The sequence below is a fragment of the Hippocampus zosterae genome, chromosome 1 (genome assembly GCF_025434085.1).
Source record: "Hippocampus zosterae strain Florida chromosome 1, ASM2543408v3, whole genome shotgun sequence".
Taxonomy (NCBI): Eukaryota; Metazoa; Chordata; class Actinopteri; order Syngnathiformes; family Syngnathidae; genus Hippocampus; species Hippocampus zosterae.
Window position 1 is genome coordinate 13,419,583 of NC_067451.1, and position 17,733 is coordinate 13,437,315.

At 42.2% G+C, this 17,733-nt stretch overlaps 1 protein-coding gene across 1 annotated transcript; it reads left to right on the forward strand.

The window, feature by feature from the left end:
- The first annotated feature begins 6,307 nt into the window (after positions 1 to 6,307).
- lpar4 (lysophosphatidic acid receptor 4) lies at positions 6,308 to 16,916 on the forward strand. Its single transcript, XM_052058164.1, has 3 exons — positions 6,308 to 6,618; positions 13,250 to 13,998; positions 15,926 to 16,916. The coding sequence occupies exons 2-3, from the start codon at positions 13,423 to 13,425 to the stop codon at positions 16,412 to 16,414; spliced, it is 1,065 nt and encodes a 354-aa protein (XP_051914124.1). The 5' UTR covers positions 6,308 to 6,618; positions 13,250 to 13,422; the 3' UTR covers positions 16,415 to 16,916.
- The last annotated feature ends 817 nt before the right edge of the window (positions 16,917 to 17,733 follow it).

Sequence of the window (17,733 nt, forward strand, 5' to 3'; positions counted from 1 at the left end):
GAATAAATTAAACTTCATACACAGCACAAGCCGGCTCTTTATGGTAGTTACCACTGTACAGCTCTTATAGCTAACAATTTCAGGACAACAGACATGACTGAGTTCAAATAATAAAGACAACACCCGAAACATACTCTTTCAGACTAAAACAATGTAATGACTGAAAAATAATTCCGGTGACCATTCGTTGTTTTCAACTAAGTAGAGACTTTTGATGGGCAGTACAAATTGCTGATAAAAATGTGGATTTGTCAAACAGCTACCACAGCCTTCTTCAATCAGGTGAAATAAGCATTATGAAGGAAATTTAAAGGCATCTAATTTTCCTCGACTATTACGGATGTATGCGTTTTTATGAATTGTGATATTTGGTGAAGCACAATATTTTAACAGAAGCCGAATAATTTCTATTTCTATTTTTTCATTCCAAGATATTCCTAGTTCTACGTGGCAATACAATAATTGAATGATAATGGCTGCTAAACATTTTCTTCAAAAGTACTTCAATTATTTTTGCTCCAATATGATCAATGGCATAAAAAATATGCTGTTTACTGTGACAGTTTTGGGGTAAATACAATGTACGAATAAAATCTGTCACTGTGACAGGCTTTGGTTGCAGCTCTTGTCATATGCTTGCGGTAGCCATAAGAATTAGATAGCAGGTAGATTGATAGAATACCTTTATAATCATTGATCCACTGGGCTTTCAAACAAGGCTTGTTGACTCCAGATAAAAGGAGCAGCCTCAGATTCAGGGCTCAGTCTGGTTCTTCTTTGTGACATTATCACCACCAGTAAACATCTACAATGGAAAGTGAGATGAAGTCAGCCAGACAAGCAAGCACAATATTATGGCAGCACTTATTTTGGCTCAAAAAGTACTGAGCCAAAGGAATATTATTTTCTTCCTCAAAAATACAAAAATTCATTTCATCAAACATTTGCTGGTCAGACTAATAGATTCGGGCAAACCATTTGTCAGGCAGATAACAATGTAAAATTAAAATAGAGTAACACAATATTGTCTTGACCAAATGTACCAACAAAGCTGAATTCTGCTATAATTTCATTGCAAACGTTTGTTTGTTTTTTTCATTGAAACGGTGTACAATTGAATCAGCACAAGAATAAACAGTGTAAATACACCGGGCTTAGCGTAAATGCTAGAAGTGCCTGGCCCACTTTCATTAGGCTACCTGTACTAACTAATTTAAATTAACTGCAATCGAATAAAACAAATACTGCACTGAAATAAACATATGGTACCAAAACCAAGTTCCACAGACTGTGTTGTTAAAGATTTAGAAAAGTTTTCCAGAACCTTGCCTGCAGGACATGTCCACATTACTTTTACTGGAAGCTTATTAGCATGCTAACGATCGAGCTAGCTAGCTAGCTAGCTGTCTTATTGAATGATATTACCTTTGGTGGGCACTGTTAAACACGGTTATATTGAACAACTTCTATGTTACGGTAAGATAAATGAAAAGGAATTGCTTACCCGATGGTCATCCACGCGTGGTCGTGTTTGAGAGTAGGATTGTCTGGCTGCTTCACATGTTGGATTTTGTGTGACTGCTAATTGATGTGACTTATCAGGACGAGGGCGGGGAAAATGTGTGAGTCAGTCCGAAAAAGATGACATTTGAGGTCCTGCACAATGACGTCACTGAAAGTGTGTTAAAAGTGTGTTAAGTACCGAAGTTGGCCACTAGTTTTCCAAATGAAAAGTGAGTCGAAAGTTAAACACACTTAAACACACAATTTCTGAAAATTGTGCTCTTTCAGGACATCACTTATTTTTGGTGTGGGAGTATCCTCGTGAGCTCTAGAGTAGTGTAGACTGCGTGGAAATATGAGGACGCGAAAAATGTCCTCATTTTTCCACAGGTCCTCATTGTGAAGGTGTGTTATCATAAAATTGTCCTGAGATGTCATGAATACAAACGCACGCGCGCGCACACACACACACACACACACACACACACACACACACACACAAACACACACTTACCCTTGCACACATATAGTGACAGACACGCAAAATCCCATGCCAGCCGTAACACAATGGGAACCTGTCCAACACCACCCTATCAGCTTGCTAAAAATAACTTTTTTCGGTCAGTCATGCCATAAACATTGAGAAACAATGAGATTTCAGAACTTTGACCAAGCACATCAGAACAATAAAGCACTATTAGTGAAAATGACATCATCAGCCTTCTTTAAAATACAATAGTTACAGCATTTTTCATAAAGTACTCACACAGTAAACATGGTAACAAATACTGTATGTTAATGTTAGATGGAAAGTTTTTAATCAAGCAAACTTGTATTTACACAATATGCATGATATGTCAAGTTGGGAAGTTATGCAAAAAAAAACATTCTTCATGTGCAGCTCCTGCTTGTATGGGCAATCACTCGTTCATACAATAAGGAAAAATGAATTTTACTGTATATGATTACTGCCATGTATGAATGATACAATTGACCAGCTGGCTCCGGTCTTCACACAAATCTTCAACAGATCCCTGGAGCTGTGTGAGGTCCCATCCTGCTTCAAACAGTCTACCATCATCCCAGTTCCCAAGAAATCGGCAACATCGGAACTGAACGACTATAGGCCTGTCGCCCTGACGTCTGTGGTCATGAAGTCCTTTGAACGCCTTGTGCTGAACCACCTAAAGAACGTCACTGGACCCCTGCTGGACCCTCTCCAGTTTGCCTACCAGGCAAACAGGTCTGTGGAAGACGCAGTCAACATAGGTCTGCACTACATCCTCAAGCACCTCGACAGCACAGGGACCTACGTAAGGATTCTGTTTGTGGATTTCAGCTCTGCGTTCAACACCATCATCCCGAAACTCCTCACCCCCAAACTACTCCACCTCGGTGTGTCCCCTACGATCTGCCAGTGGATCCTCAGCTTCCTGAGGGGACGGACACAACAGGTGAGACTGGGAGCAACAACATCATCAATACGCACCACCAGCACTGGAGCCCCACAGGGATGTGTCCTCTCGCCACTGCTCTTCTCTCTCTACACAAACGATTGCACCTCAACAGATCCAGCTGTCAAACTCATAAAGTTCGCAGACGACACCACGGTCATCGGTCTCATCAAAGACGGCGACGAGTCTCCGTACCGCCAACAAGTGGAGCAGCTGGAGCTGTTGTGCGGCCGACACAACCTCGGGCTGAACACACTCAAGACTGTAGAGATGATCGTGGACTTCAGGAAACATTCTTCTCCTCAGTTGCCCCTCACACTATCCAACTGCCCTGTGTCAACCGTCGAGACCTTCAAGTTCCTGGGAATCACAGTCTCCCAGGACATGAAGTGGGAAGTCAACACCATCTCCATCCTGAAAAGGGCCCGGCAGCGGATGTACTTCCTGAGGCTGCTGAGGAAGCATGGCCTGCCACAGGAGGTGCTACGACAGTTCTACACGGCAGTCATCGAATCAATCCTGTGTTCTTCCATCACGGTTTGGTTTGGGGCCGCCACAAAAAAGGACAAAATCCGACTTCAACGGACAGTTAGGACGGCAGAAAAAAATCGTTGGCACCGCCCTACCCACTCTTGAGGACTTGCACACTGCAAGAATCAAGACAAGGGCACGGAAAATCCTCCTGGATCCCCCGCACCCCACCCACCACCTTTTTCAGCCACTCCCCTCAGAGGCAGACGCTACAGATCCATGCGCACCAAATCCAGTAGACACTTAAACAGCTTCTTCCCTCTAGCCATTAACTCCTTAAACAGTCACTGACATAGTCTTCTTGCACCACAAAATGGTACTACAAAACTACTGGTTACTCTAAAATGGTTCAATGATTTTGTTGTTTACGATGATACTAGTGCAGCGTGTTATACCGGAGACAAATTCCTTGTGTGTTCTACATACTTGGCCAATAAAGATGATTCTGATTCTGAAGTATTCTTCTTTTTTTTTTTTTTTACTAATTATTACAATGACTTATTATTGCAGATGTGTCATTGTAGTATACCTGCATGGTCATGTGACCATTATAGTCTTGTCAAATCGCTAATGTTGTCATGCATTACAACTCTCAACACTGGCAGCAAAACATAACTAGGCTGACGTTTTGCTAACATGACATGAGTGAAGTGATTGGAGGCAGCGTAATCAATTGCCAATACGATGTCACAATAATATTTTACGGCAAATGTTTTTCATTTTAAATGGTGACAGTGACTAAAAAGACTGATCGCAGTTCTTGTCTCTCATTAGTTAGTTTAGCTGTCCTGTAGCTTGCTTACAAGCTTAGCCTATGTCTGTTCCCATTCATTCATTCATTCATCTTCCGAGCCGCTTGATCCTCACTAGGGTCGCGGGGGGTGCTGGAGCCTATCCCAGCTGTCTTCGGGCAGTAGGCGGGGGACACCCTGAATTGGTGTTCCCAGTGTTCCAGAAATTATTTCAAGACATTAACAGAATAAATATGGTCAAGCAATTCACAAGTTTCGTCCATCTTTTTCATCCGCCTGGATCTTTTTTTGTCGAGAAATTGTAAAGAATGACTGGAGCTTTACAATGCTTTGTAATTGTGATTGTTTTTTGTTGTGTTTTTTTTCAATGTTCAAGTCTAAATTAAACTCCATTTAGAGCAGTTAAACATGGCCCAAAAGCGCGCCTGTGGTTTTCTCACTGAAGGCCTACAAGCTTTCAGGTGGGTAGTCAGACATTCACTTCATAGAAAACTGCTCGTTGTTTGCTAGACTATCATTTTAATTGGCTTTTCATGCATGCGCAGATAAAATCTGCAAATCAGGTGCGCCGGGGGCATGTAAGAGAAAACGCCCTTGGTCTGCCTGAACATCCAGCGAGGTGGAGCACGGTCTGCCAAATTCCCGAACACAGTCAGCTAGATGTGCTTTTTTTCATGCCGAGTGCATGTGCGCTTATCTATGGAAATTGTACCCTTGGTGTCCTTAATTCCCCAAACGCTTTTTCTCAAGACTATCATCAAGGTATTGAAGAAAAAGAACTCGGAAAGCTTGTTCTCAGTCACAGGTCATGGGTCTTTCATCATTGGAATAGTTTGGCCAAAATACCTGCCGAGAGGTGCAGAAGTCTCATTGCAGTAATCGTTTCATTGCAGTAATTATCACAGAAGATTATGCCAAAAAATATTAAGTTAAGAGTACCATAATTTTTATCCATGCTTGTGTGCTGTGGTTGTTTCAAAAGTAATATTTGTTTTTTTTTTTGGTTCAGTTTTTACATATTATTATAATAATATTATTATTATTTCTATTATCACAATTATTGATTGATTTGGTTACTTCTGTGACAAATGGTCACCAACAATGTTGTCCAAGTGTGTAGGTTGAAAAATATTTGCAGATTATATTTTTCTTTACATTTTACACAACGTCCCAACTTCAGTGGGAATGGGTTTGTACATTCCATACAGTACATACAGGTCCAGCCCTAGCTAATGTGATGCTCTCTCTCTCTCTCTGTACAATGTTGCCTCTAAGCCGAGGAAAGGGAACTCCGGTTCTTCGAGAGCCATATCCTGCCTATTTTGGATCCCTCCTTGCTCCAGCACATCTTATTCAAATGATCATCTCATCAGCCAGCTCCATAGAGGCCTGAAGCGATCATGAACAATTGAATCGGGTGTTTTGAAGTAGGGAAGAATCAATAACAGGCAGGACATGGCTCTTGAGGAACTGGAGGTCCCTGCTCCCGCTCTAAGCTGTGCGCATGTGCAATCATGCACTCTTCTCGACCCTTATGCGACGTGGCTAATGTAAAAAAGTGCATTTAAGAAAAGAAAACAAAACCATCTCACCTGAGCTGTATTGGTATTTTGCATTTTCATATTCAGCTCATGCAAAGAAATTGAAAAGTTGATTTGGCGCATGTGCTTGGTGGAGTGAAATGCTCACTGGTGTCATTTTGTCATTGTCACACAGACCTTGCTCGAAGACGCCCACTTAGTTAATTTGACCTAGCCTAGAGTCCCATGGATGGATGGATACACATAGTTTTGTAGTTAGTCAGTGTACAACGGGATATGTGACTACTTGAATCCGCGTGGTCTGAACCGCGAGTATACGGGGGTCCACCATACCCGATAAATCTACTCAAGTCCAGCAACGCAGTATGTTATACTTTGTTGCTCGAACATCGCCGCCAGTCGTGTGCAATAAAAGTGTTTGTGCACACTTGAGCAGCGTAGCAAGCTTGGCCACTGACCCCCACCCCCCTATCCTTCCTCCTCCTTTTCCCCCCTGCGGCCTGACCGAGGTGCCATTGTCTGGCTTCCTGTGGCCGTGGAAGCTTGGCTCCGCTCACTGGCACGCTCACACGCGCACGCGCACTAGGGCCGAGCAAGAGAGGCAATCCCCGTAGACGCCACAAGCAGAAAACACACGCGGCTGAAAAGATCCCTGGAAAAGAAGCTCGCTTAAGGTGTCAAACAAAGAAAACGAGAATTCCACCTTACACGGAAGTCAAGTGTCAGACCTCGGCCAGATGCAGTGAGAAAGAAGTGCGAAGTATGGAGTTTATCTTGTGACAGCTGCTTTACATTACGCAGCTACCAGTGGAGAGCTGTCACCATCCCTTCATTACAGTGAGTCTGCTCTCGATTGTGTTTGTACTTGTCCGTATACAGCACGGGAGGGTGGTTGATGTTAACACGCCAGAGTTCCGCTGTTGCGTGTCACATGATCGATTCACTTCAAATCCTTTGAAAAATTTGTCAAGAACAGATGCCAAAACAATGGACTTCAGTGCAGTCTTTGAAACTTTGTCACTCCCCTGCATTGAAAAAAAGATATAATATACAGACATACGATATGAAGGCTGAGTTCATAAACGATTGCATATAGTCTTTTTTTGAAGATGTATTGCAATAAAGTCAAAGGTTCATATAAAGTATGTCAATGCTGGCCAATTGTAGCTAGAACTCACAACAACATAATAAAACTAATATTACATTTATTCATCATTCGATTGGTTTTTAGTTTATTTTCCCAAAAATAGCAATTCCCTCGAAACAAGCTCAAATCCATGATCATAAAAGTGAGTGTGAATGGTTGTTTGCCCAGCGATTGACTGGCTACCCTATCGAGGTTGTACTCAGCCTCTTGCACAAAGTCAGTTGGGGTAACCTCCAGCTCACCAGCTACCCTAATGAGGATGACAAGTACAGCAAATGCATGAAATATTTGCTGCTGGTTATTACATCACAGCGTATCGTAACAGCCCCGGGACACGAAGTCCCACAATACTCTTAGTACTCTCTATCAAGGATGGGCAATTTAAATGCTTCCGAACAATACAATACGTTTTCTTTTCGTGTGGCACATTTTTGAAAACTGCCATCGCCGCATAAAAATGGGACAGAATAAGACCGGAGGAGCTAGAGAAGATGAAAACAAACTCCCTTGAATATCTAATTGGAGAGGTAACTGTGATCAGAACGCAGCAGAAACAGTTCTAGAAGCTATTTGGAGGTGAAGTAACTAACGCACACAGAATACGTAAAAAGAAAAAACTTATTGTGGAATTTGAGCGCTGGAGCAATACACCCGAATACATGATGTGACGATTTCCGGTATTAAGATCAGACCACCATCTGATCCACGATCAGATGGTGGTGGAGAGCCCAGTAAAGAGGATATACGCTCGCTGGAGCAACAAGTGTCCTCCTATCTTGAGAAGAAGGTGATAGAGGCGGATGTGAAAGACATTGAGGGGTGCCAAACCCTCCACACGAAGTATGGCCAACCGCCGACTGTCATGATGAGATTTATAAGTCGAAAGAATAAGACAGCACGCCTCGAACAAGAACGTTTACATAAATGAACACTTGACAAAAAGGAATGCTGAAATTGCAAAACAGAAGCCATACCTGGGTATCAAAAACTCTTAAGAAGTTTATCAAACTTAACGGTGCTCCTGAAGATCCTAACGTGTTGGTGGTGAGGAAGATAGAGGAACTTGATGATTGCAATTGACAACAAGGTAACATGTGACTCTCCACATCATCACTATGTACAATAAACTTAAGATTTTTTTTTTGCCAAATTGATGCTGATATCGTAAACAAGCGCCGAATCTCAGCTGCAATTGCACATACACGCTCCTCTCTCCTCATGCTAAGCCCCATCCAGCCATTTGCAAAATAACAATGAGATCTAGAAAGCATTTGAGGGGCCAGCCATTGCAGATTGTCCAGTTGAACCATTGTTTGGGGCAGAGAAAATTAAAAGCAAGCTCTCCCTGAATGACCCATCATAGCTATATTCCTTGTAGTTTAACAACTGCATGTCCTCCCGGTTCCGACCTGCTGAAAATGATCTATCCTGTGAGTGAGTAGCAAGATCTGCATGTTGTTGTTAAAATTGGCAGTTTTGATCACATAACTCTGGCTCCTCCTATTCACACAAACTCAAATTGTCTTGACTGAAATACACAACCTGGTTGTGTTTGGATTCTTTTTTTAAGAGACCAAAAGCGCACCTACATTTTCTTTTAGCGCCCCTCAAATGCTTTCTAGATCTCATTGTTATTTTGTATGAAACATTGTCTTCTCATCATGAAAGGCAGACAAAAATTGATGCGCTCTCAGTTGGACTGCAATTATATACAGTATATTAAACAGGCTACTTAGTATAAAGTACACTGTAAAACACTCACACACACACTGTGGGTACTAAGTCGCAGAATGTACCACAGTAACTGGTACTTCTCAGATATTCGTCCAACAGTCTTCTGATGTCACTAGTCACCGGTTAGCATTTACAGTCGTACTGAGTTCATGAGATGTCCAGTTGGTTTCAAGTGTCAATACGTGTTTATGGAATTGCTCAGTTCTTAGAGCAACACATTAACATAAACTGCGGAAAAAGTAGTAAATAACTTTGTAGTAGTGACTACTGACGGTTATTGCAACTAAAATGTCTCGCAATCGGCCAATTATCAATTCTGTAACATTTCAAAATTATTTGAAGATACTGCTGAAGTCTAAACTTATCTCATCATTTTACCTACAATAGAACCAAAACAAAATGGAATAGATCGTGCCTAAATGTGTTCATCAAGAACCGATTTTTACAGAAGCGCGTGGATAGTAGCAACACACAAAACTGCGAATATCAAAAGAAAAAAAAATATCCCAAAATTTTCAAGATGAGGCAATATGACATAAATAGTCGCAGTGAAGTGGCAGCTGCAGATCATATCGATGACTGCTGAGAAGTCTTTGTTTGCTCTTCTGCAAGACATTCTTGAATTTATCATCGTGCGCCACTTTGACCCAGCCGCGTGAGTGAGGGAAGGCAACAGCTGGATGTATGAGCTGAACTCAAGCCACCGAGATCAGCAGCTCCCAGAGGACTGTTTTTGTCACCATTGCAGTCGAAGGGGGTTTTGCTTGCAAGTGCAGCTGTCCCTGAACCCGTACATGAAACCAAACGCACATGTCGGAGGCTGTAATCTTTTGGCCAACATAAGCCACAGCATGCTGAGATGTCCATCTGTAGCTCTCTCATGCATGGCAGCCATCGAAACCGCTGCTATCAGACTTCCCGAGTGTGTGTGTGTGCGCGTGTGTGTGTGAGGACTGGCACATGTCAGTGTTTGCCTGCTTTAGACTGTGTTATTTGGTGGAGATGGCCACAGTGAGGGTATTGTGAACATCGGCTGAGACTTTCTAAGAGGCATGTGAAAACGCCGTAAAGATGTCACTGCAGCTGGCACCGGACACTGCTAATGGTCTGCGCAAGCTCACAGCGTTTCCTTAATGGCGTACATTTAGTGAATCACATCCAAGCTCACACTTGAGCTTTCTCCACACATTAGAAGGGCCTCTACTCTTGTCTTGTACTCTCTAAAGGTTTGGACATTGGTACTTATTTTATATTTCTGGACTTGAAAATGATGTCAGTGGTGCACCAGAATCCAATGTCAACAAAAATCGATTGCTTAAGATTTCATGGACATGAAGCCTTTTTCCTTTCCATCGGCACTCACGATAGAGAAAAAAAAGCTGAACGTCACTTCTTCATGTTCCACAACGACGAATAATCATCACCTCATGTGCAGATCTCTACTCATGCCCACTTCAATTTATGAAAATATCAAAATGATTGTCCAAATAGTTTGGGTTTTATGGACTGTGGACTTTTTCTCTAGAGCAGGGGTGTCAAACATACGGCCCGCAGGCCAGAACTGGCCCACAAGGAAGTTTGATCAGGCCCGCAGGATAATTTAAAAGTGAAAAAAATGCATAAAAGACATGGAATGAATATTTTAAATACAGTGAAATTCATGGAGTACCCGCGAGGAGGACACACTGTTTTAACCAAAGTAAGAGATAACATTGTTTTGATCAGAGAAGTCTGTCACTGAGACATACCCAACACAGCAGACGCTATCAAGGACATGTGAATACTTGATTCTTTACACATTTAATAGCACTCTCTTTAGTTTGTAAGGTGTAGGCAGGGATTACATTTAGATTTTACTAGCTGGTTCGCCGCCCTCCGGGCGGCTCATCAGCTAGTTCCTGCGGAAGGCTGGTAAGGTGGTAGTTCGCCGCCCTCCGGGCGGCTCATCTGCTAGTTCCTGCGGAAGGCTGGTAAGGTGGGCCTTCGGCCCACAAAAGTGTTGTTGCTTGGTTCAACTTTTTGTTCATCTTCATTGCTTATCGCAAAAATAAAGAGATGTTTAGCTCTACTAAATGACTAACAATTTCATTGCAATGCTTGTGGGTAGACAACATTTTTTCGCTAAGATGCCCGCGCGATCGTAGTGAGCCACTGCCTGAGCGGCGCAGTGGCGGCGCGCAGCGGCGCGGTGAAGTAGGTACGTTTTGAAAAGGGACAGACGGAAGGACAGACCGCGTGCGGGACGACGCGCAATATATATATAGATATGCATATGTGTAAATGGTTTAAACATTCCTTTCTTTATAAATGTCATTTTATATTAAAAGTGCATTACGATATTTTTCAATACCAATTAAGATAAGATATGATTTATTTGTCCCACAATGGGGAAATTTACAGTCTACAGCAGCAAGATTGTGGGTAGAAAGAAGAAAGAAGAAAAACAAAGTGTTTGCATTCACAAAATAAATGTTACAGTTTCAATGTACAATGTTAAGTGCAATATAAATATAGTTTTAGATAAGGTGGCTGTGCTATTTACAATTGTTTTTCACATCATTTTATTTTTTATTCAGTAGCCTGACAGCAGTCGGTAGGAAGTGTTAGCGTTTGTACAATCAGTGGGATCAGTTGCAATACATACTGTATACTGTATGTGAATGATAAAAGTAAATTGCACATTTGTCTAAGGAAATCTAAGGAGCTTCATGAAATGTTTTGTAAAGAATCTGTTGATTAAATTTAAACATTTTCCTAATGTTCTTGTGCTTCTTTAGACCAAAACAAGGGAAAGATATTATTTATAACAGAGTATGGTATAATTTTCACTCTTGGTCGAAATGGTACCATGCCAAGAGCCCGTTGAAAGTGAAATCTCCAGATTAAAGCACCATGATGCTAGATGTTTTCTTCTCATTTGTATAACATGGAATGGTGTCAATTTGTTCAACCCAAGAAATTAACAAGGTTTGATACCGATTCATTGTTTATATTTCGGTGGGTGCTCTGGCAAGAAAATCTATCTATCTATCTATCTATCTATCTATCTATCTATCTATCTATCTATCTATCTATCTATCTATCTATCTATCTATCTATCTACAGTGTATCTATCTATCTATCTACAGTATCTATCTATCTATCTATCTATCTATCTATCTATCTATCTATCTATCTATCTATCTATCTATCTATCTATCTATCTATCTATCTATCTATCTATCTATCTATCTATCTATCTATCTATCTATCTATCTATCTATCTATCTATCTATCTATCTATCTATCTATCTATCTATCTATCTATCTATCTATCTATCTATCTATCTATCTATCTATCTATCTATCTATCTATCTATCTATCTATCTATCTATCTATCTATCTATCTATCTATCTATCCAACCCTTGTTTTTCATGGAAAATTATTATTGGGGTTTTATCCACATTTTATCAAGCTATTTTTGAATTTAAAATTGTCCATCCATTTATCTGAACCGCTTTATCCTAACGAGCGTCATGTGCATCCTGGAGCCTATGCCAGCCGTCTTTGGGCAGTCGACGGGACACACCCTGAATTGGTTGCCAGCCAACGCCGTCAATCATGCGCAGATTTCCGCTGTTCAAGGGCGAGGATACTGAAGCCACAGTTGTTCTCGATGCTGCGTCATCGGTAGGTGAATCGGGTAACTGTGTGAAGTTCTTTTCGTACCCGAGGTAGAACAGCGCTGTGCAAGTGAGAGACCATTTACCAGATTGAAATATTCATACTAGCTATTTGTGTCATGTGCTTCCTGTGGAAAACAGCAAAGAGAGTTGAGGTGATTTGTTGAATAGGCGGTGTGTCCTTTCGGAGGTTTAAAGCGATGATGTTTTATGGAGGAACGTCTGAGATATGCCTCCTACTCTGGGTGGAAATGAGTCAACGAATCCAAGTTTAAACTGTTCATACCAAGGTTATGTGCTGAGTAAGTGTGTGAGAGGTGTGTGTGTGTGTATGTGTGTGTGTGCCTATGGGTGTGCTCTTTTATGCAAGTGTATATTCATATGAAATTACAGCATCAATTTATTTTGAATTCAGTCCCTCCTCCCAGGTTTAAATGGCATGCAGGTTTGCAGGCAAAACTTGAAGAACATGTCAATTCAAAGATGTCCAAAGAGTTCTGGTTGTGGTCAGAGTGGAGCCACTAATGTTTGGATCCGGTGCCAGTTGAAGCTCAGCTTAAGCCTCACTTCGTATGTACTTTTATGGTTGTGAGTTGATTTAGATTGAGCCGAGTTTGCACATGAGTGGACAAAGTCGGAGTGTGTTGAGCCTCTGTCCTCTCATAACTGCTGTTTCCCTCTCTGACTTCTAATGAAAGAGCTTAATAAGTATGGCATCTGTTACATACTTGCGCGCTCACGCACGCACACACACACACACACAAGCACACACACGCAATGCAGCCATGTAACTACTTGGACTATCCGCAACTTTATCTTCGGGGTTTTAAATGTGTCTTTGTGCAGAGAGCTTTGATGTTTCTTGGTGTTTTCAACAATGACTGTGAGGGAACGATGACAATTCTTTTCTCTTCTCTCCACAGGAGGACTCAGCATCCTGTCCGCTCCTTTTATCCGTCCACGATGGCTTAGGGAACACTTGACTGGGGGATCTGCGGCTGACACCTCTAATCCATACACATCGGCGCCCTTTCCCCCTTCCGACAATATTCGGCTCCGAGTCCGTTCCTCTGAGCGCGCTCCACCGTCAGTCACCATGGCGAGTTTGGCGCTCAATGAGACTGGGATGGAGGACTGCGGCATTGACGACTCCTTCAAGTACAATTTATATTCCGTGGTCTACAGTGTGGTCTTTGTCTTGGGCCTCATCACCAACTGCGCTGCGCTCTTTGTCTTCTGCTTTCGCATGAAAATGCGTAACGAGACGACAATGTTTATGACTAATTTAGCGCTATCCGATTTAGTGTTTGTTTTTACGTTGCCGTTCAAAGTCTTCTACAACGTGAACCGCCACTGGCCATTTGGAGACGGTCTGTGTAAGGTTTCAGGAACGGCCTTCATCACTAACATCTACGGCAGCATGCTCTTCCTCACCTGCATCAGCGTCGACCGCTTCCTGGCGATAGTCTACCCTTTTCGCTCCCGCTCCATCCGCACGCGCAGGAACGCCGCAATGGTGTGTGCGGCTGTGTGGCTGACCATTGTGGGAGGAGGGATATCAGTCACCTTCTTCTCTACCATCAACAGCACAAATAGAGCCACAGCCTGTTTCGAAGGCTTCTCCAAGAGCACCTGGAGGACGTACCTCTCCAAAATCACCATATTTATTGAGGTAGGGCTCTCATACCACTAAAGTAACCGTTTGCATTTTTAACCTATTTATTAGAGTCAGCGCTTTCAAAAAGGGCAACCCTAGACCAAAGTAGCTCCTGATTGTAAAGTTACATGGAAATGATAAATAGTTTTTGAAAATGTAGGTCAATAAAAATCTGAAAATGTGGTGTGCATTTATATTCCTCTGACAGCTGCAAGGCTTTTGCTGTATTTTTCTCCTCGCTTTGCACTTCTAGACGCTGACACATTTGCCCATTCTTTGCAAAAAAAGCTCAAGCTCAGCCGGCGGATGGAGAGCATCTGTGAACAGCGGTTTTTAAGTTCTGCCACAAATGCCTTATGGGGTTCAGGTGTGGACGTTGTCTGGGCCATTCTAAAACATTGATATGACACAGACGAGCTACATAAATCTCAACAAAATACACATAAATATGCGATTGTACAGTTGTGAAATGTGAAAAAGTCAAATTAGTTTTTACAAGATATGGTGGAAAAGTTCCCGGAGTGGTGTCACACAATACATTTGAAAGCCAAACTACGACTTTGCCCCTTGAATGTGGGCCAAACGATCAACCAGCACAAGAGATCCTGCGGCGTTTGCTTTGTTAAGTGAGCGAGAAGTGGCGAGATAACTCGTGGCGACATCACAAACGACAACGTGCCTGCTCACGATTCCCTGAGTCTCCCTGACAGTTCCTGGCCAACATCGCCGTGCAAGAGCAATCGCCTCCTATTTCCCGGTCAAATGTGGAAGATGTGGACAGCATCAAGACGGTCGTGACGTCGGGCTGTGAAGGATCCCAGAGGAAACCTTTCAGGAGTGCATCAAGATGTGGCAGAGCTGGCTTGGAAAGTCAATCGAAGGGGAAAAACTTGCAGTTTGGATCTGAAATATATCTTGTGACACCAGTCCCGAAACGTCTGACACACCTTGTAAACCGATTATCTAGACATACAGACAGCTAGATTCATAAAAATGTAAAAACAATGAAACTGTTAGCAGTCTTCCAAAAGTGCCAAAAGTTATTAACATGTCAAAACAATAAAAGCTCCACCTTGACCTTGAAATCAATTGATGTACTGTATATGGAAACACTTGGGTCTTAATGCTTTGACTGTGAGTCCACTTATTTCACATAATAGTGTCTGTTGTATATTAGTCACAGTTTTATTTTAACAACCCTCTCTTGAGGTTTTTTTATTTATTTGTGTGGTTGTAAAAAAAAGGAAAAAAAGCCACAATAATACAAAGTAGAAAAGAACACATGTTATTTGTCTCCTAAGAGGTCTGGTGGAATTCTGACACCATGCAAGATGGTGGTTCAAAACACATTTTGAGATTTCAGAAACACTTCATCGCAAATATTTTTAGCAAATTTTATGCCTTCGTGGATGCTGACATTTTTTTTTTTAACTTGAGAGGTTCCACTGAAATATGACTTTTTTTGTGGTTTGTTTCAAAGGCATAGCAGGTCTATATCATGCACTGTCGTAAATATTTCATGTCGGTCCAAAAATGTGAAAAGCGATGAGAAAATACACTTGTATGCACTCAGCCTACTAACCACACACAGTTACTGCTAATTTTTGCACGCTTAAGTTCTAAATCCACCCCTAATTTACGGCCCGGCCGAGACCAAGACAAAAGAACAGTAATACGTGTCGCGTATCCCACGAACCGCATGCAATGATTGAAAGTCACTTGAAACATAATGTTAATTATGCTTGTGAGTTTTTGTTTTTGTTGGCGTGTCTGTCTGTGGTTTGGAACACGACTAGTAAAAATCATATATGAAATACAAAATGATTTGTTTTCAGTCAAAAAATGTATTTCTATGGATGTACGCGTGCCCTTGATGACCCCTTTAAAAAAAAACACGAAAGAAACTCAAAAGAATGCGCTTCCATGTTTCTTGTCTTTCTAGATTGTGGGATTCCTACTTCCCCTGCTGGCCAACTTGGTATGTTCTTCGCTGGTTCTCAGGACACTGCGTCGCCCAGTGACGGTTGGCCACGGCTGTGACAGCAAGAGACGCGTCTTGAGGATGATTCTCGTCCATCTCGGCATCTTCATTATCTGCTTCGTCCCTTATAACTCGATTCTCTTTCTGTATGCCCTGGTGAGGACCCAGGCCTTAGCTAACTGCTCCGTGGAACGTTTTGCACGAACCCTGTACCCTATCACTCTGTGCCTGGCAAGTCTCAACTGCTGCCTCGACCCCGTGGTGTACTACTTCACTTCCGAGAGCTTCCAAAAAAGCTTGACCTTGGGGAACAAAGGATCCGGCTTGCGGCCTGAGAGCATTCCCCGCAGCGACACAGAGACCCAGGACACAGCAAACACTTTACCAAGAGACACGCACACTTTGGCGAGGAACGGAAAAGACACGAAAGTCGCCGAGAGTCAGTTTTGACCAAATGAAGAAATGATAGACTAGGACGAGTGGGTATAAGAGACCCCGGATTTGAAATGTAAAGCATCAGCTGTTTGGTCCTTGAAGTGGCAAATGCATAATTTAGCAGATTAGTCCTGTTGTAAATCCTAAACTATGGTCTGGGCTTTACCAATTAATCCGCCACTTGGGAGCCCAAGAATGTATGTGTTTATTACACAGAGAAGCAGTCACGCCAGGACAACAATGATCGTCCTTGGGACACAAAGACACTTGAACCTCAAATGACTCAGACATTATTACGCACTCTCATGCACTGGATTTTCAGATTTGATATGAATGACTTTTATAACGCACTAAGCCCGTACATATCTTTTATTGTCTTCAGTTTAGGCTTTTGCAGTAAAGTATGTCAGTGTTATGACACAGTTTAGGCTCATTCTTATTATTTAGCCAATTTTGGAGAGAGAAAAAAAAATGTGTCGTGTCAAGTATCGGGGTCATTAAATGAAAAGGAAAAATGTTTTGATTTGCTGTCATTGCTGCGTTTATTATTTCGGTCCCCTGCCTCTTAGTTTGTTAGTTTGGTCAAACCTGCTGCAGACTTGCCTCGAACAGCATGTTTGGATGTTTGAACTCACATAGCAGTTTGTCCGAAGCTGTTTTCAGCAGGCAGCCAGTGTGTTCTTGTCATAGGTGCAAGAGGCAGTTTGGGATCCATTGGAGGACTCTGGCCTGTGTGCCGTGTCACAGGCCAAATGCTTATGATGGCTCAAGCAATGGTCCATTGTTCACTTCTGAATGAGGTCTCTCAGTCTCTAATCTGGCCTGAGACTGTAGATCTGCTCAAAGTCTCACAGCAATGTGTACACACTCCAAAGTACGGCTAAACACTGCTGACTAAATAATTACCCTAAAGCACAAATAACAGGGCGCAAAAACAGTGAACGCATGAATCAGCAGATCTCGGCGATCCAGTTTGCTATTGCTGAGACAGGATAGGCCGCGATAGCTTTGTGTTATGATGATGATGATATTACCCTTATGATGATTTTGACACATCTGTGTTAATACGTGGCAAGTTCCCTCATAGGTTGCCAGCAGACATGAATATTAACCTCCTTACGGAGAAGTGGTTGTTTTGACAGTAGGACCAAATTCTTTATTCAGTGGCAAACTGTTGGCATTGTGACTGTTGGTGAGCCAACGAGCTTTTTATCAGAATACAAGAGTAGTCAACATGTCACTGGCCTAACTCCAGCCAACGTCATATAGTACATCAGAGATTTCTAACCATTGTGCCACATATTAGTGACCCCTGTTCAGTTCATCAAGCATGT

Coding starts and splice junctions, on each gene's coding strand:
- lpar4 (XM_052058164.1), top strand. CDS start 13,423: ATGGCGAGTTTGGCGCTCAATGAGACTGGGATGGAGGACTGCGGCATT. Junction 13,999..15,925: donor AAATCACCATATTTATTGAG/GTAGGGCTCTCA, acceptor TTGTCTTTCTAG/ATTGTGGGATTCCTACTTCC.